Source organism: Podarcis liolepis (assembly GCF_965112155.1).
Source record: "Podarcis liolepis genome assembly, chromosome: 16".
Classification (NCBI taxonomy): Eukaryota; Metazoa; Chordata; class Lepidosauria; order Squamata; family Lacertidae; genus Podarcis; species Podarcis liolepis.
This window is the reverse complement of record NC_139567.1, coordinates 32401586-32421994: the sequence shown is the minus strand read 5'-3', so window position 1 is coordinate 32421994 and position 20409 is coordinate 32401586. Positions and strand designations below refer to the sequence as shown.

The window sequence follows — 20409 nt, the reverse complement described above, 5'->3', positions numbered from 1 at the left end:
GTGAAACAGAAGGGGTGGGGAGGAAACGTGTATTAAAGTCAAGTAAGTAGCAATTTGGAGCAGTAAGTAGGACCCATTCTATTTCTTAGTTTGTTTTAAACTGTTTTTCAATACTGTGTTTTAATTGTGGTCAGCTTCCTGGGGACTATAGGAGGGTAAACCACAAAAGAGGAAGGAGCGACAAATCTGCCAGTTGTGGTCTCTCGATTTCTCTTCTCCCTCCACTCAGTTTACATTTGAAAAACAACGAAGCTATAGAATCACAGAACTGTAGAGCTGGAAGAGACCACGAGGGTCATCTACTCCAACCCGCTGCAATTCAGGAGCTTTTTTGCCCAAGGTGGAGCTTGAACCCACAACCCTGAGATTAAAAGTCTCGTGCTCTTACCAACTGAGCTATCCATATGAACATTAGAACACACATTCATGCATGCTCCTCTTAACATACTTCTTTTGCAAGCAATCTTGCCTAATATATGCAATTCCAATTTATTTATTTACCGTATTTTTCGCTCTATAGAACACACCCGACGATAGGATGCACCTTGTTTTAGAGGGGGAGAACAAGAAAAAAATTCTCCCCCTCTCTGCTCAGCGCCCCTTCAGCGAAGCGGCAGGAGAAACGGAGCCCCTTCCATTTCTCCTCCCACTTGGCTGAAGGGGCGCTGCACAGCTCTCCCTCTCTGCTGAAGCCAGGAGAGTCTTGCTATCCCGGCTTCAGCAAAAGGAACCCAAAGCCTCTGGAGCACAGCGGGACTTCCAGGCAGCTATCCCTGAAGCCTGGAGAGTGAGAGTGGTCGGTGCGCACTGACCCCTCTCGCTCTCCAGGCTTCAGCTAAAGCAACACAAAGCCTCTGGAGCACGAAGGGAGCGCTCCCTCTGTGCTCCGGAGGCTTCACGTTGATATCGCTGAAGCCAAGAAGCCTGCATTCGCTCCATAGGACGCACACACATTTCCCCTTAATTTTTGGAGGGGGAAAAGTGCATCCTATAGAGTGAAAAATACAGTACTTCATTCAGACCCCACTTTTCCTTCAGGGAGCTCAAAGGTGGGGTACGTGGTCCTCTTCCTCCCCATCCTATCCTCACAACAAACCTGTGTAGTGCGTTAGGCCAAGAAAGTCTGTGAACAGTCCCCCAAGGTCACCCAAAGCAGGGATTTGAACCCTGGTCTTTTCCAGGTCCTAGTAGCCTGACGCTGTCACCACGGTAATCTCAGCCTTAAAATCTGGACATATGCTTTAAAGGTAAGATCAAAAAGCAGAAGGCACCAGAGCAACGCTCCCTCCTCTCTGCTGTAAGCACCTTGAAGGGGGGGAAAGGACATGGGTAGGCGACGGTGAAAAAATTCAGCATATTGCTTGTGTGTGTGTTTGTGTGAGTGAGACAGAAAGAGAGAATCTGAATTGTTTCCAATTGTCAGAATTTTAAAAGGGTCCCAGGTAATTGGTGGTGCATTGCACTTGCGTGAAATATTTCCATTGCCCACTTGACAGCTCTCGTCAAAGCGCTATCGGTGTGAACGTTGTTCTGCAAAGCGGAGATACATGGAACATGCAATCTCTTTCGGTATGAAAAGCCGCCTGTCAATCAAGTAGCGTGCTGGGGAGCTAACCGGCCATTAGCTCATTATGCAATTTGGAGCAGTTTCTCTTATGGGTTCCCCCCTCCCTCCCAGGTGCCATTTTCTTTTGCTTTCTTCCTCAGTGGCCTCAGGAAATCTGGATGGCTCTGTGAATGAGGAAGTTTACTTGGTGAGCCAGCCAACAGAAACATCTTCCAAAATGTCTGAATGAGGAGTGGTGCTGTCCACGGTCTGTGCAGGTTCCTTCCAACTTCCTTTTTTCAACTTAGGCCATATTCATGTCATCCCGAGTGATACCCCCTCTAAACAGTCATGGCTTCCCCCAAAGAATTCTGGGAGCTGGAGTCGGTTAAGGGTGCTGAGTTGTTAAGAGGCCCTTATTCCCCTCCCAAAACTACAATTCCCAGAGTTCCCTGGGAAGAGGGATTGGTTGTTGCACTACAGTGGTACCTCGGGTTAAGAACTTAATTCGTTCGGGAGGTCCGTTCTTAACCTGAAACTGTTTTTAACCTGAAGCACCACTTTAGCTAATGGGGCCCTCCCGCTGCTGCTGAGCGATTTCTGTTCTCATCCTGAAGCAAAGTTCTTAACCCGAGGTACTACTTCCGGGTTAGCGGAGTCTGTAACCTGAAGCGTCTGCAACCTGAAGCGTCTGTAACCTGAGGTACCACTGTACTCTGGGATTAAAGAACATAAGAAGAGCCTGCTGGATCAGGCCCAGGGCCCATCTAGTCCAGCCTCCTGCTCTCACAGTGGTGAGCCTGTGGGAAACCAGCAAGCAGGATTCGGGCACAAGAGCGCCTCTCCCATCTTGTGGCTTTCAGCAATGGGTATTCAGAAGCATTGCTGCCTCCAACTGCAACTCAGAGGGCGAGGGGGCGGGAATAGGGATCGCCTTACAAACCCTCAGCACCCTTAACAGACTCCAGCTCCCAGAATTATTGGGGAGAATTCCTGCAATCTGAGCTGGCCTCCTCTGTCTGTAGGATGAAGCCCACCCAAGAGGCTCTGTTCCTGGACAAAATGGGGTTTTTTGTGGTAGAACGGAGAGTCCGTTCTCAAGGCAAGTGAACTCAACCAAACACAGACAGGCAAGAGCCTATGGCAGTGCAGTAGTTAGAGTGTTGGACTAAGACTTGGGAGAGACCTGAGTTCAAATCCCTCACCCAAAAATGAAGCTCACTGATTGTGGGCCAGTCACTGCCTCTTGGCCTAACCTACTTCGCAGGTACAGATAGGTAGCCGTGTTGGTCTGCCATAGTCAAAATAAAAAAAAAATCCTTCCAGTAGCACCTTAAAGACCAACTAAGTTAGTTCTTGGTATGAGCTTCCGTGTGCATGTGTATCTGAAGAAGTGTGCATGCACACGAAAGCTCATACCAAGAACCAACTTAGTTGGTCTTTAAGGTGCTACTGGAAGGAATTTTTTTATTTTGACTACTTTGCAGGGTTGTTGTGGGGAGGGGGGGGTAAATGAGAAGGCGGAGAGCCATGTAGGCCAACTTGAGCTCCTTGGAGGAAAAGGTGAGGTATAAATGCAACAAACAAACAAACAAGGGATGAGTGAAATTAGGCTCCCCTGAGAGGTCAAAATTGATTGGAGGGAATATCCAGCCACTTGCATAGGGAACGGAAGGGAGCAGGGTAGGAACTTACATAATATTGGTCGTCACTTTCGTTGTAGGCCAGCTTCACGACGCCATAGGAGCCCTAAGAAATAAATGCACAGACAATGTCAGTTCAGACTAGAGAATGGCTTGTTGAAACGTATGTTCGACGTTAGCAAATTTTTTGGAAAGAAATACTAGGATGTATGAAAACTATTGTGAGGGAAGAGTAGAAAATTCCAGAACATCCTCTTATACCTAATATATGGGGCTTGACAAATGGTCAACGTAAATGGATTCTCTGGGCCTGGACATCTGCAAAAAGATTAATATTGATACACTGGAAGGACAAAAATGTGTCTTTCTTTGATCAATGGGAGGACGACGTGAGAGCTCTTGCAACCTCTTGCAGATTTGTATGTACCTTTCGTGTATTAATACACAGTTCTTTACACCTTTTTGCCTAACATATCTATTTTCTGTAAGCTGTTTCCCCAAAACACAATTTTCTCATGTTGCTTTGCATGCTTTTCATTGGGCGAGCTGCATCCCAGAAATTAAGAGTGGGGTTTTGAAGCACAGAGGGTCCACGTGTAAGTTCTGGAAGTATGAACAAAGGCTTGGAGGATGCAGTTTGGATTCAAACGCTTCCTGCAGTGCTTTAAATCCAAGCTGCTTTCTCAGAAGCGGGGGGAAAACAAAACAAGAAAAATGCCGCCTTGAAAAAATGGAGCATATTTTTGTTCTGGTGGAAAGAGTTTGCACTAAAAATGCTGCTTACTTGGAAATGAAAAAAAGAAAGAAAAGCTGCCTTTCTAAATGCTCTGAATACAAACCTCCTTCTCTGCAGGGGGAAATATGCTTCGTTTTGAGTACTTCAAAAGGGCTTCCACTAAACATTAATCAGCTGGTCGGCGGCTACAGAGACTCCCTTTGAAAGTGCGACTCCCAGTGCTGAAAGGCACCCAAAGCACATCTTCAAAGGTGGCTGCTGTAACTGCTGATTGGCAGTTGTCAGTTACTTCCCTTGGACTTTGACAGGTTTCAGTCACCTGACATCATTGTGACATCAGGTTGCTGACAGGTGCGCGGTCTTGCCCACCTGTCATCGGGGTTGGGGAGTAAGGATGTGGCCCGCTGGCCGGATACTGTTCCCCAACCCAAGTCTGCCTTATAAACTGGTCCTCCTCCTAGCTCAGCACTGCATACACTGACCGGCAGCAGCTCTCCATGGTTTCAGGCTCAGGTGCCTCTCTCAGCCCTACCTGGAGATGCTGCAGAACAAACCCGGGGCCTTCTGAATGCGAAGCAGGTGTCCTGCCACTGAGCGATGCCCCTTTCCCTGCTTCTGTCCTGCCATCTGACCACTTCCTGTTGGAAACAGGATGTTGGACCAAGCGGTCCTTTGTTCTGATCTGGCAGGGCTCCTGTGATGCCCCAGCTACAAATGCCCAGAAGATTTTAGTTTCTTTTTTTTATAAAAAAAGCAACTTCTTTATTGACATGCCAAAAAAAAGTAAATTGTTGTTGTTTAGTCGTTTAGTCGTGTCCGACTCTTCGTGACCCCATGGACCAGAGCACGCCAGGCACGCCTGTCTTCCACTGCCTCCCGCAGTTTGGTCAAACTCAAGCTGGTAGCTTCGAGAACACTGTCCAGCCATCTCGTCCTCTGTCGTCCCCTTCTCCTTGTGCCCTCCATCTTTCCCAGCATCAGGGTCTTTTCCAGGGAGTCTTCTCTTCTCATGAGGTGGCCAAAGTACTGGAGCCTCAGCTTCACGATCTGTCCTCCCAGTGAGCACTCAGGGCTGATTTCCTTAAGAATGGAGAGGTTTGATCTTCTTGCAGTCCATGGGACTCTCAAGAGTCTCCTCTAGCACCAGAATTCAAAAGCATCAATTCTTCGGTGATCAGCCTTCTTTATGGTCCAGCTCTCACTTCCATACATCACTACTGTGAAAACCATAGCTTTTACTATACGGACCTTTGTCAGCAAGGTGATGTCTCCGCTTTTTAAGATGCTGTCTAGGTTTTTCATTGCTTTCCTCCCAAGAAGCAGCGTCTTTTAATTTCCTGACTGCTGTCACCATCTGCGGTGATCATGGAGCCCAAGAAAGTAAAATCTCTCACTGCCTCCATTTCTTCCCCTTCTATTTGCCAGGAGGTGAAGAAATGGAGGCAGTGAGAGATTTTACTTTCTTGGGCTCCATGATCACTGCAGATGGTGACAGCAGTCACGAACAGGATGACAGACCAAGCGGTCCTTTGCTCTGATCCGGCAGGGCTCCTGTGATGACCCGTCTACAAATGCCTGGAAGATTTTAGTTTCTTTTCCCCCCTCTCTTGATATGCCCAAAAAATGTAAATAAAGGTACTTAAATGGAAGGAGCTAAACTGAGTTCAAAGGCAGATGATCTACCTACGCAAACCTTTTCATTGGTTTAAAGAGATTCATGAGGATGGAAAGCTCTTTGATCAGACAGAGAACTTCTGTCAGTGGAATGGGGAGATGGGTTATTTTTTATCTAGCCAATTCCCTCTTCCCCACCCCGAGGCCACCTCCCACAGACTTCCAAAATTCAATCGTCAGGCCAGCGTGGTCTAACATGGGGGGCCTGAGGGCTACATGCCTTTTTCCAGCAACATTTCATGACTTCCCACCCCCTGACTTCCCAAGGTCAGGTAAGGAGGTGCTGGGCTTTGGGAAAGAGGTGTGTGGGTTCCAAAAGGGTCCTAGAGTCCTCCACACTCCTTGCCAAAGCCTAGCGAGCACTTTCCCATCTTTGGGAAGGAGGTGGGAAGGCCCTAGGACCCTGCCAGGGCCTTGCGCCTCCTTCCAAAAGCCCAGCACCAGTTTTGGGAAGACAGCATGAGGGCTGGCTGTTCTCATGTTCTTGCAAAACATGCTTATCTGTTGGGCTGCCTCCCAGGGACACTTATGTGTTGGAGCGCAGACTTTAGGCTCTTTTCCATGAAGGGCAGAGGAAGGGGACATCTCTGATTCTCGTCACGCGGAGCCCAGGTGCTGCAGTGCTGGGAACTCTGCCATGTGCAAATTTCGATATACAGAGTCATTATCTCTGTAGCAGGAGGCTGGCACAGGATTCCCGAAGGCAGGCAGGAGAAGAACACCAACCGTTCCTCCGCTTACCTGCTGCCTGTAGCGGGAAGAGGCTTGGATCAGTGCAGTCAACAACAGCACCTTCCCCTTATTCCTGCAACCTCACTTGTTCGGCACATCAAGCCCCATCAGATTTGTTAAGAGTGAGCCGGCATTACGGCAGGGCTCCAAGACATCAGCAGCGGCTCAAAAACTCACAATCAAATGCCATGTTGGCTTCCGGTTCCACTCTGCCTTAATGGAGGCAGCCCTCACGACATCAGGAGAGCATTGGCGAAGGAAAAACAAGGATGATTGAGGGTAATTATCCTTGCAAATTCCCCCCAGGCACCGGGGGGGGGGCAGGCTTCACTTCACTAGCAGTTTGTCTCGAACCTGGGTCTCGCTCCAGCATGGAATGCGGGGGGCAAGGAGGCGCTGAGTGCAAAAGCACTTCACCTGCCGAAAACCCTCCAACGCTGCCATTAAGAAGCAGAGGTTCTCCTGTTAATTAGAGCTTAATTGGACTAAATTACAGGTGCGTGCTGAGGACGCGGGTGGTGCTGTGGGTAAAATCTCAGCGCCGAGGACTTGCCGATCGCATGGTCGGCGGTTCGAATCCCCGCGGCGGGGTGCGCTCCCGTTGCTCGGTCCTAGTGCCTGCCAACCTAGCAGTTCGGCAAACGGCGTTTCCGTGTGCGGCTCTGGCTCGCCAGAGCAGCTTCGTCACGCTGGCCACGTGACCCGGAAGTGTCTGCGGACAGCGCTGGCTCCCGGCCTATAGAGTGAGTTGAGCGCACAACCCTAGAGTCTGTCAAGACTGGCCCGCACGGGCAGGGGTACCTTTACCTTTACCTTTTACAGGTGCTAGAAGAGATGAGATCACTAAATGTGGGGGAAAACAACTGCAAGGACATTATGGTTTGAACTTGAGATAAGACTTCATTCGGTGCAAAAGACGGTGGGGGGAGGGGAGCCTACGGTTTCTTTATTTAAAGTTTTCTTCTCTACATTTATGATTCAGCAACCCTCCTCTGAATGCTAGTTCAACTTATATTTGTACAAGCGAGGATGGAAGAAATTGGATTATAAATATGGAATATAACATCAAATGGAACTGTGTGTGTAAAAAAGGGGGGGAAAGGAGGGAAGCTCTATTTTGCAAAAGGTTTACGATGGAAACCATCCTTTATTATTTACGTATGAACTGATAACACTAAGAGGACTTGGAAGTATAATTGCTCATATATCTTCAGTTGGAAGTAAGGATGAAAGGAGTCGCCATCAGGATTTTGCATTCTACTACCTACAGTTCCAAGATAGCACGGAAGGAACTTGGAGCATAAAATAGTATAAAATGGTCATTAGAAGCAGCGATTAAAAACAGATATTTAAAAACAGTAGGCATAATAAAATTACCAAAATATACATAACAATCAACAGGTTTTTTAATAAATGTATACAAAATTGCATAGAACCCCAAAAATCTACTTCTGATGAAGTAGTTGAGGAAGAGTTGTGGTCACATACCTTGCCTATTTCACTTTTCAACTTATATTGGTTCAGCTGCACACAATCCTGGGTAGAAATAGAGATTCAGTTAGGGTAGCTAGTTCAAAAGGATTGCATTTGAAGGCTGAGATGGGCAAATTGGTCAGTTTCTCATTTTTCCAGTTAGCTCTCCGCCCATCCACATCAGCTAACTTTTTTTTTTTAAGTAATCACGAAAATCCATCAGCATTTTTGTGAGAATTTCTAATGCAAACATTCCCGGATGCGCTTTTGCCCAGTATCCCTGATTCTGCAGAGTGTATTTCCCCTGAAAGTTACGTTTCCCATAATACAATGTACTTCTGTATGTCCTTTTCGCCAACACATGCATTTTAATACACGTCTCAACAGATGCATTTTGGCACACAATTACCTTGGATGGAGAAACTGCGTTTCAGAAATTTGGATACTTTCAAAGGTCAAGGGACAGCTGTGTTTCAATTTGCGAGCTGTTTTGGATACTGTGAATTAGGTAATATTTGCCTTTTGATGCAAATTGAACCGAATTCCTCCCTCGCCCCAAATTCAGCGACAACAGCGAGAGCTAATCATGGCATCTGAGCACTGCAATCCAGCTTCACTGTGAGGCGATGAGGAAGAATACCCCCTTAGTATTTGTGATCTGCAGACAGGAAAAGTACACCCTCAGAGGCAAGCCAGGTTCCCTCTGCCTGTCACTTCTCCTCAGTCACACATCTGAGTGAGCGGCTAGGTCCGCTTCCCTCAGCTAGATGCATGAAGCGAGTCTTTCTCTTTCAAAAGGGAGGAGGCGCTGCCGTGCAAAGAGGCTGTCAAACGCAATCGGGCTCCAAAGGCAGCTCGCTCTGAAGGTTTTCTGCCGCCTCCGGCCAATTTTTGTACGAAAAGTCTGCCCTCTGCCAGACGCTGTAGTCAGCATAACGCACCAAGCCATCTAAGTCTGGGTTGGGATTTGTTAGCGGAGGATACGTGAGGCAAAATAATCTGGGTCTATTCATCAGGTGCATTTTAACTGATTAATGGACTCACTGATGAAGGCGGAAACCCTAAACACACTTACTAGGGCCGTGTTTGCCACACGGTGCGTATCTAAACTATGGAACTCCCTCCCACTGGAGACAGGGGGTGGTCACCAACTTGGATGGCTTTAAAAGAGGATTGGACAAATTCTCTGCCTCCATGGTTGGGGTTTATTGGTAGTTTGTTTATTTGTAGAAATATGCTATGTTTAAGTAATGGTTTCCTTTTTCTTTTTTTGTAAACTGCAGCTGGTGCAGAATTTGGCAGTCAGGTTGCTTACCAGGGCAAAATCCTCTGAGTGTGTAATACCAGTCCTGGCCCAACTGCTCTGGCTACCAATTGGTTTCCAGGCCCAATTCAAAATGCTGGTTCTGACCCATAAAGGTTTATGTGGCTCAGGGTTCCAACTCCTCAAGAACTTCATCTCTCTGTATGAACTGACCCAGGCCCTGCGATCATCACCTGAGGCCCTTCTTTGTGTGCCCCCCTCCATGGGACGTTTGGAGGGTGGCAACACAAGAACAGGGCCTTTTCAGTGGTGGCTCCTTGCTTGTGGAACGCTCTCCCCAGCGCAGCTCGCCTGGTGCCATCGTTACATAGCTTTAGGTGCCAGGCAAAAATATTCCCTTTTTTATCAGGTCTTTTACCTATGGCCTTTTTGCTGGGATGTTTTAAGTTTGTTTTTTCTCCAAGTGCCCCACACAATGAAATCCTGAAGGCTGTTAAGATGAAGAGGGCCTTTCTGCAACGCCCCTCACTTCCGGTCTGTGAAATGCTTTCCTGAGAGAGTCCCTTTTCATTTCCTTCCCAGCCAAAGGCCTTTTATTGTGCTCCCAAGACTTTTAACACCTCTCTATCTTTAAAAACATCATTGCTCTTTTAATTTCATCTCCGCAGGTCGATGACAAATAAATGATTCTTCTTCTTTTTAGTTTTTCCAGCTGAGCTGAGTTTTCTTGGATTCTTAACTGCAGCTTTAATCGGCATCTATCTATGCTGGATTTTATGGCTGGATTTTATTGCCAGGGAGGGTTTTTTTTAAACTGATTTATGTTTTTTATTGAATTTTATTGCACAATTCAATGTGCAATGTTTTAATTTTGTCTGTGTCACCTAGAGTATAGTTTTATCTTAAGCAAGCAGCTTGTAAACTGAATAAAACAGAACATGTTACAGCTGGCCGTTCAGCTTTTGGTCCACTGAAAATATATTCAATCCTCCCCTTAAAACACGAGTGGGGAAACTTTTCCAGTCTGAGGGCCATATTTCTGTCCAAGGCTACCTTCCAGGGGCCACATTCTAATGGTGGGCGGAGCCAGATTCAAAAGTGAGTGGAGCAGTGAATGGGACTTTTACCTTTCTACACTGGCCTAGTTTTTATAATCACACGGCCCTCTCTATCTTCCATCAAGATAAGCAAGAAGCATCATCAGGGCTGAAGGTCATATTCCAGCCAAGCAAAAACACTCAAGAAGGGTGTGAAGGCCTGGTTCCCATGGCAACTAAGGAGTAAATACAGAAGACCATTTTTCTAACAACTCAGCCCTGGATCCTGTGTGAGTGTCTGGAGGCGGTTGGAGGATGGATGGTGGCTAACAGATTGAGGTTGAATCCTGACAAGACAGAAGTACTGTTTTTAGGGGACAAGGGGCGGGCAGGTGTAAAGGACTCCCTGGTCCTGAATGGGGTAACTGTGCCCCTGAAGGACCAGGTGCGCAGCCTGGGAGTCATTTTGGACTCACAGCTGTCCATGGAGGCACAGGTTAATTCTGTGTCCAGGGCAGCTGTTTACCAGCTCCATCTGGTACGCAGGCTGAGACCCTATCTGCCCACGGACTGTCTCGCCAGAGTGGTGCATGCTCTAGTTATCGCCCGCTTGGACTACTGCAATGTGCTCTACATGGGGCTACCTGGAAACTATAACTAATCCAGAATGCGGCAGCGAGACTGGTGACTGGAAGCGGCCGCCGATACCACATAACACCAGTCTATGGAACAGTCACTTTCGGGTATGCGGCGTTCGGGAGCCAAAACGTTCGAGAACTAAGATGTTCGAAAACCAAGGCATGACTGCAACTCCAACTTCGAACTGTGTGATTTACTGCTGGCTCGGCTCTGTGACATTTCCTCTGCTTCATCATTTAAGATTAGAACTTGTGGACACCCAACGGAATGTTAGAAGATTTGGGGCATATAAAGATTTGGGCAGAGTTAAATTGCGGGACTCTCTTCCCACTTGGACGGCTTTAAAGGAGGATTGGACAAAGTTATTAGCCTCCACAGTCGGGTCCTGGTTGCTGGTCTCCCACAGGTGTCTGAGTAGCCACCGTGAGGACACGATGCTGAGCTAGATAGGCGACTGGCCGGATGCTGCAAACCTTTCTTCTGTTCTTCTCTGCCTCTGATGAAATGGCTTGGGTTTTGTGTGGCTGGGGGGAAAGCGCCAGACACCTGATACAAGAGGGTAGGAGGGCTGCAAGCCTAAGGTCTTAAAATGCATGCATTGCTGTCTAAGGATGCAATCCTTCTCTGTTGACATGAGCGCAGCCTCAGTTGCGCAGCACAACAGGCAGCCACCAATCCATCATGAATCTTCACCAATGGGAATAAGCCAACAAAACAGCTGTGATTGATTTCATCTTCATTTTTTCCAGGGCTGTAACTTGCGTAATGACTCGCAACCACGCTGTGAGGGATAACGCTGCCTCTAACAGTGATGGATGACCCCCAAGCAGCCTGCACCAGGGGAAAGGTGTCGCTTCGGAAAGTATTCCAATGTATCTGAATGTCACCAGAAAGGGGCTCAGGGAGAAAGACGTCTTGGGGTGGGGCAAATGCCACGCCACGCTGAACAACTTGCCTATCGAAAATGTGTCTAAACAGGAAAGACAGTGGAAGGGGAGGAGGCGATTGGAATACTTTGTGCCGTTCTGGTCGCCTCGCCCCAAAAAGGGGTTGGAAAAGGTTCAGAAAAGAGCCATCAAAATGACCAAAGTAATGCAGTGACTCACCTACTAGGAAAGACTGCAGAATTTGGGAGTTTTTTGGAGAAAAGATGTGGTGAAATGATAGAACTTTTAAAAAGTATGTACAGCATGGAGAACGTGGTTCTTATTCCGCTCCAGTAACACTAGAACTCCAGGTCATCCATTGAATGTTGAAAGATTCCAGACAGATAAAAGGATGACCTTCTTCTCACAGTGCATTGTTAACCTATGGAACTCACTCCCACAGGAGGCAGTGAGGACACAGTGATGACCTGGCAAAGCTTATTCCTGGCTGCTGGGTTTCTTCCCCATTTCCGATGTCAACTTTGCACAGCGCAGCCCGACAGACAGCTTTCTTTGCAGCAGCTGTCATTTTGAATGGGTCGATCTATTCTTATCTTGTGTGTATTTGCACTCCGTGTAGAAATGCAACTGAACTACAACAAATCCCACCGGATTTCATGACCTTTTGGCCCCACTGTTTGTACGTTTCTTTATATATATTAAAAAATGCTTTCCAGCTGCAGCACTGTACAAATATGTCTGTCTACGCATCACACGGAGAGGGCTCCGCTCCTCAAAAGCTGATGCTGCGTTGTGAGACCTTCTGCTGGTACTCTGGGGCACAAGCAAGGCCACTTTGGCTAATCTATCTATCTATCTATCTATCTATCTATTGCTTTTTCTAGCACAGTTGCCAACAATCAGGCACCTGCCCACCGTTTGCCCGCATTAAAATTTCAAACTCTGCCCATATTCTACTCTTGTGTGCGCCGTGCTGGGAAATGTGGCACACGTCAGCTGATAAAATAATCATGAGCCAGCCGCTGCTAGAATTCCCCAAAGACAGGCGCCAAAGGTACACACGGAGCCAACAGCATGGCAACTTCAAAGCAGAAAAAACTTGGAGTGTAAAAATAAGTTCCTGCTGCTGAGTCGAGCTGGGGGGAGACCTGCAGCCTGGTGCATCTTAGGTTCAGATGTGGGGTGGGGTAAACACTTTGTCCACCTGCTGAGAGCCACATTCCTGTCTGGGTAACCTTCCAGGAGTCATGTGGGGTGGGTGGGGCAAGAAGCAAAAGTAGGTGGAGCAAGGAATGCAAATATTAGCTCTGTACAGCAGGCTAGTTCCTAAGCCAGGCATAAGCAAACTCGGCCCTCCAGATGTTTTGGGACTACAACTCCCATCATCCCTGACCACTGGTCCTGTTAGCTAGGGATGATGGGAGTTGTAGTCCCAAAATATCTGGAGGGCTGAGTTTGCCTATGACCACCCACTCCTCTCTAGCCTCCCACCAGACAAGCAAGAGGCATAGTTAGAGTTGGAAGACACATCCCAGCCAGGGGAGAACACTCAAGGAGGGTGTGAGAGATGGGATGGTGAGGGGTGTGGCTTGGAGTGGGTCTCAAGGGCCTGACAGAGAGGCCTGGAGGGCCACATTTGATCTCCAGGCCTGAAGTTTGGCTGGTAGGTGGAAAGATTAAGGGAGACATGATAGTGGTCTTCAAATATCTGAAGAGCTGCCATGTAGAAGATGGAGCCGAGCAAATGTTGTCCTCATCTTCAAAAAGGGGGGAAAGGAAGACCCAGATAACTACAGAGCTTGACATCGATACCAGGGAAGGTCCTTAAGCAGATAATTCAACAGTTGGTCTGTGAGCATTTAGAAAAGGATGCTGTAATTACGAAGACCCAGCATGGGTTTCTCAAAAATTAGTCATGCCAGACCAATCTGATTTCTTTTTTTGATGGAATTACAAACTTGGTGGATCAGGGAAATGCTGTGGACATAGTGTATCTTGATTTCAGTAAGGCTTTTGACAAAGTCCCCTATGATGTTCTTGTGAGGAAGCTGGTAAAATGTGGGTTGAATGAGGTAACTGTTAGGTGGATTTGTAGCTGGTTGACTGACTGAACCCAAAGAGTATTCATTAATGGTTCCTCCTCATCCTGGAAAAAAGTGACAAGTGGGGTACCGCAGGGTTCTGTCCAGGGCCCGTTGTTGTTCAACGTCTTTATAAATGACCTGGATGAAGGAATTGAGGGGATGCTCATCAAATCTGCAGATGACATCAAACTATTCTATTATTGGATACTGCTGCTCCGGAAGGTAGGACTTAGGACCAAGAAGATAATACAATCCACCATTTAACGCTAATAAATACACAGTGTTTTACCTAATGTACACATTTCTGCAACGCAGTTTCCCTTAATATAATGCATTTCATTTCAAAATTCAAAGAAGTGCAAATTTCAAAGGATGGCTGTGTCTCAGTTCACATATTGCTTCAGAAAGGGGCGAATTAAGTAGGTTTCCCTTTCAACACAAACCAATTCCTCCCACATCCCAAACCAAAGTTAGTCAAGTTATGTCAGCGCTTCAGATAGATATTCCCACAATTGCTTCTCTCACCCCCTGACTGTAAAACTGCAGTAGTAACAACAGCAGCAGCATTAATAACAATACATTAAATAACTATCTGTTTGCTTCCTTTTCACAGCCCCCCAAAATGGCTGCCAGAGGAGTTTGCCTCACTCTGTCTAATGGCAGAACCGGCTGTGTGAATTGCATTTATCAGTTCACCCAAAAAGTATTTTCCAACCGCCCTTTGTTGACAGCACACCCCATCCATCCAAAAGGGAGAGCCAACCCACCGCAGCATCTGAAATGGAGACTCGGTGGGACTCTATCGTCGGCCGCCGCACTATCCGTGGCGAGATGTGAGTGGAAGGGCCCGTGGCGTAAGGACCAAAGCCTGTGGCATCCGAAGAAGCCAAGTAGTTCCCCGCAGGCTTTTCCTGAAGGGAGTATTTCCGGCCAGAGAGGATGGGTCTTGCTGGAGCCCTTTTTGGGGCAAGCAACTCGTGAGCCCCATCTAGTTCTTCGGATGTTCCCGAATCAACATCAACCCCGTTCCTTTGGTTGTTGGCAGCCATCTTGGAGAACCCAACGACATTCCCTGCGATGGTTCCTTGGCCGTTTTGGTCGGCGGCGTCGGGGCCGACGGCAACATGGATCGCCGCGACTCTCTCGGCGAGCTCCGTCTGGGTGTCTTTGCAACAGACATCGGGGATTTGGACTGCTGTCTCGGCTGCGGAGTCCCCCATCCTCGATTCGTGGCTTTCCGCGTTCTTAGATGACGACAACGGAGGGTGCTGGAGCGGTGTGGCTCATGGGAAGCATCTGAGGTGGAGATCCTGCCGCATGGACACCTGGAAAGTATCACAAAAAGTCATGGTTAAGCCTGCGTAGTTGTAACTAAGTAAGATCATAAGAAGAGCTTGCAGGATCAGGCCAGTGACCCATCTAGTCCAGCATCCTGTTCTCACAGGGGCCAAGCAGATGCCTGTGGGAAACCAGCAAGCAGGATTCGAACACAAGAGCCCTCTCCTATGCCGTGGTTTCCAGCCACTGTGAATGTCATCAGACCCCGAGGACAGCATCCTGATACTAACAAATAAAGAAAATTGTTTTTAAAGGTATATGTGATTACGCTGCAATAGGAATAATCATTGCAAATACAGAAACCAATATCTGTATCTTTTCTGTTTGCATGTTTAAATTTAATGGTATTTTCCCTCATTACGTCCTTATTTCTTACATGTCGTTGAATTAAAAATAGTTTTAAAAAATAAATAATAAATTTAGTTCTTCATATTTCCTCATCAGTTTGAGATTTTTTTTTTTTTTAAATCCTTGGGAAGGTTCATCAGCATGAATTTCTTCTAATATTTAACATGCACATTTTTGCAAAGCAGTTTCCCCTAATATGATGCCTTTTTGAATGTTATTTTCACTGATATGTGTTGTGTATTTTTGTGTTCTTATATTGTAAACCGCCCTGTGATCCTTGATGAAATGTAGTATAATAATAAGAAGAAGAATATGCATTTTTATGTACATTTCACTCACATATAGGTATTTTTTAAAAACATATTACTTTACTGGAAAACTGCAGTGCAAAATTCAGCAAAGTGTGTATTTCTAAAGATGGCTGTGTATTGGTTCTTAGACTATTTTGGAAACTGCAAATTTCATAGATTTGCCTTTAAGTGGGTGGATTTGCCTTTAAATGTGAGCTGAATCATATTTCTCTCCCATCCCTACACCCAATCAACCATGTTCCCTGGACAGTTCACATGTTGAAAAACCCTAAAACACAGTCAAAAACAGAAACCAGAGCAGCTTGGATGCCAGCATGACACTAGATCAAAACCATTGGAAACCTATCAACTGCACAATGATATGCAAGAAACGACAAGAACGCAGGGCAAGGCATGGAAAGGTCGCGGCGTGACAACGGCAAAGATCTGTTCGATCAGCGTTGCAAACCACAGACTGTCTGAATCCCAAACAGGCCTCTTATTGCAAAGGATTCACACACAACCAGCACCCTCCCCTGTTTCATCATTTCCTCCATTCCTTCTGCTTTGATTTAGAAATAGCGTGGCCACTTCATTTCGACACGAAAAGCAGAAGCGTCCTTGCACCAAGTCTGCCAAAACGCTTTCCCTTCTTTCTTCTAAGGCTGCATCCACGCCGTACAGTGGTACCTCTGGATGCGAACGGGATCCGTTCCGGAGCCCCGTTCGCATCCTGAAGCGAACGCAACCCGTGTCCTCGCGGGTCGCAATCCGCCACTTCTGCGCATGCACATGACGTCATTTTGAGCATCTGCGCTTGCACGAGCGGCGAAACCCGGAAGTAACGCGCTACATTACTTCTGGGTCGCCGCAGAGCGCAACCCGAAAATATTCATCCCGAAGCTACTTCAACCCGAGGTATGACTGTACATTTAAAGAGCTGTGAGTGGCGGCTTCCCCCAAAGGATTCTGGGAGCTGTAGTTTGTTAAGGGTGCTGAGGGTTGCCAGTAGACCCACGTTCCCCTCACAGAGCTACAATTCCCAGAGTGGCTTAACAGTCGATCCCTCTTCCCAGGGAACTCTGGCAATTGTGGCTTTGTGAAGGCAACAGGTCCACTGTAAGAATTCTCAAACTCCAGCTCCCAGGATTCTTTGGTGGAAGTCATGAATGTTTGAAGTGGCCTAAGGCTGGGGCGGAAGACCCTCAAGCCAAGGGCCTTTGGCCACTGTCCCCCACTAGTCCAGCTCTGAACTTTTGTTACATGTTTTTCCCTGGCTGGGATGAGTGATTCCTCTTGGGGTCCGCAGGGTCCCAAGTTGGGAACCACTGAAATAGAGGGTGCCTTCGCAGGGAAGACCTCTGGCCACCCCCCATCTTTCATCCAACACAGGGAAGCTGGAAATGTGTCACAATATGGACTGGAGGGGAGGAGAACTCTTGTTAAAACTTCCTCCTGTGCCCTTTTCCCTGAGGCAAACAGGGCCAATGGAAATTTTCCCTGTCCGGAGATGCTATCAGCCAACGGAGGGTGAAGCACGTAGCCTTTTGTTTACTGTTGGAATATCATAACAATAATAATAATAATAAAAAACAATGGACAAGGGGCGAAGGAATAAGATGCAAATTAAGGATACCCACACAGAACCAGTTTGGAGAGAATAACAGTTGGTTCTAGCCAACTCCTTCAGGAAGGCACATCAAGACCAACCCTACCAAAATGCGCCTTGTTTACTACCACTCATTTTTTAAAAAATAAAAGCCATTTCAATAAAAGGACATCAAATAAGTTGATACCCAAACCACAGAGACAGCGCAGCGTAGTGGTTAGAGTCATGGGCACAACAAACGTTTTGGGACAACGTCGCTACTGCCCACCTTCTCCGCCTTTATCTTTCAGTTCTTGCACGATTCCCCCCGTGAAAACAGCAAGAAAGAACTGTATGCCGGGATACTGCCCCAAATTTCCCTTTACTCCCGCCATTTTTCAGCTCCCAGAATCCTTTGAGGGAAAGCATGACTGTTTAACGTGGTATGAAAGTGCTTTAAGCGTACAGTATGAATGTGGCCGCAATCTCAAAAGAGTTTGTTTTTGCTGGAACAATATCCTCTAATTCTAGTTGTGTAAGAGGGCAGCAAAGGAATGGCAGGGGGTGGCAGGGTATTTTGCTGGTTTTTCTAAGACACCCCCCCTCTCCAACCCTAACAACACATTTCCTTTCTCACAGGGAAGGAGCTGTCTGCTGATGTTTGGGCACCTGGCCAAAAGGAAATGAAATTGTTTCAAATAAAACTCATGCTCCCCTTGGAGATCCCCGGCCATAACTGTCCGCGATTCATCTCCCTCCCTGCAGAGCATCTGCTGAAAAGAACCCCAGCGTGGCAGTAAAATCTGCCCCATGCTATTTCAGGAAAAGGCAGTTAGTTTATTGCCATTTTCCTTTGTGGTGCTGAGCAGCTGTCTTTTTAAAAGCATATGCGACACACAACTGCTGCTCAACGGCAAAATGAAAGATCTGCAACAGAGGTTAAGGATGGAGGGGAAATTCGGTTTGGTTTGTGTTTCGATGCCAGCCTTCCGCATTCCCACTTCCTGAAGCAAGACCCAGAAACCAAATGCAGTCTTGCACTTCTCTGAATTTCAGGAGGTGGTTCTAAAAACCAAAAACTAGTGGTAGGAGAAAGTGTGCATAAATATGCATTTTAGGGAAATCTGTTAGGCAAAGCTCAAGGCACTCATCTTAGTGTTCGAAGTCCGATAAGACCCCCAAATACTTGAATGGCAGCCACCTTCCCCACAGACCCTCCCAGGTGTTAAGATCAGCAGAGAGGGCCTTCTTGGTAGTTCCACCTCTCTCAGAAGTTCAGGGGGGCTGGCCCAGGAGAGGGCCTTCTCTGTGGCAGCCCCTAAGATATAAATTATTAATTATTATTATTATTATTATTATTATTATTATTATTATTATTATTATTAATACCCTGCCCATATGGCTGGGCTTCCCCAGCCACTCTGGGCGGCTTCCAACAAAATATTTTAAAATACAGTAATGCATCAAACATTAAAAGCTTCCCTAAACAGGGAATAGAGAGATAGAGAGTTGGCAGCCTGTTCTTCTTGCTAAATCAGGTATTCAGCTCAGATAGTGCAGGCATGCTTTTCCTCTGAGAACGTGACTCTGTTTCTATGCAAGCGTAGAGTTAAGGCGAGTGAATGCCTCTATATAAGCCTGGGGACTCCACTTAAACATCACAACAGTGCAGTTATTGAAGAAATCCACAACGCCAGCCTAATTTGATTGAGGATGGACCACTGGCACCAAAACCATGGTTCACCTCAGGCTAAAAAAAAGCCGGGTGCATCTTGCGACGTATTTGCTTCCCCTCAGGTCTCTGGGAAAGGCATGCAAAATGGAGATCTTGGCTTTGATTGCAGGGGCGTAGCAGAAGGAGTAATGTTATGTGGCAACCTTATCTAGGCTCTGTTGGCCGGCATTTCCTCTAGCTGGGTTGAATCCCTCTCCCTTGCATTATTTATGGCAAGCTTAGGGGCAGATCAAAGGAGTACTGATCCGAAAGGCATCATAGCAGGAAGAGAGGAGCCGCCATAAAAGGAATACCCTTGCCATCTTCCCAGGACATCAAGGAATTTGTTTCTCTCAGAAATCTCTCAGAGATATAGCTAAACCCCTTTCCCCGACTTACGATGGGAGAGAGAAAAATAGTTGTTGTTTTTTAATGCTAGCCATTCATCTTTTTGAGTTCCGTCAGTACGCACATGAGAAACGCCTGCTGGATCAGGCCAATGGCCCATCTAGTCCAGCAGCGGCCAGCCAGGTGCCTTTGGGAAACCTGGACGCAGGATTCAAGCGTAAGAGTCCTCTCCCCTCCTGCATTGCAGGAATCACAGCTAAAGAATCCCTGACAGATGTCTATCTACCATATTTTTCGCTCCATAAGACGCACCTAGTTTTTAGAGGAGGAAAGCAAGAAAAAAAATATTTTCTGAACGAAACAGTGGATGTATGATTTTTGTGGTTCATGCTGTGGCCACAGACGTGATATGTGATTTGATGGTGAGTTTGGGGTAGGCCAATGCAAAAATCCTGAGAATCCATGTGGATCCGTGCTTTATAACCACGTTTTTGCGCCATTGAGGCCCCACGAAACAGTGGATGCATGATTTTTTGGTGCAGGCTGTAGCCATGGACATGCTATGTGATCTGATGGTGAATTTGGGGTGACCCAATGCAAAAATCCTGAGGATCCATGTGCTTTTACCTCCCCTCTCCCAGGCAGCCTCCTTTATTGCTAGTATCCCTTATCTCCCTCTTGATCGCTTGCCGATCAGCTGCTCAGCGGCTTCCTTTCAACACCCCTTCCCTCTTTCTTAAAAAAAAAGCACAATCTGCTTTTCGCCCCTGGGCAATTCGGCTCCAGGGACCACGCATTCGCTGCATAAGACGCAAAGACATTTCCCCTTACTTTTTAGGAGGAAAAAAGTGTGTCTTATGGAGCAAAAAATATGGTAAGGGCTATTGAATTCAACAGGGGATGAGGACTGTAGCTCTGGTCGCTCTCATTCTTTCATGCTACAGTGGTGCCCCGCAAGACGAATGCCTCGCAAGATGGAAAACTCGCTAGACGAAAGAGTTTTCCGTTTTGGAGGTGCTTCGCAAAACGAATTTCCTATGGGCTTGCTTCGCAAGACGACAATGTCTT

General features: G+C 47.0%; 1 protein-coding gene across 5 annotated transcripts in view; it reads right to left on the bottom strand.

Annotated features, from left to right (window-relative positions):
- Positions 1 to 20409, bottom strand: part of CAMKK1 (calcium/calmodulin dependent protein kinase kinase 1) — an 85459-nt gene that overhangs the window by 37395 nt on the left and 27655 nt on the right. For all 5 annotated transcript variants that reach the window (XR_014519983.1, XR_014519984.1, XR_014519985.1 and 2 more), the window contains exons 2-4: positions 14483 to 15040; positions 7820 to 7867; positions 3242 to 3295 (exon numbers count right to left, since the gene is read on the bottom strand). Coding sequence is in view for 2 of the 5 variants with exons in the window: in XM_083479316.1 (XP_083335442.1) it covers positions 3242 to 3295; positions 7820 to 7867; positions 14483 to 14935 (555 nt within the window). In the remaining 3 variants the exon portion in view is untranslated. The remainder of the gene's footprint in view (positions 1 to 3241; positions 3296 to 7819; positions 7868 to 14482; positions 15041 to 20409) is intronic.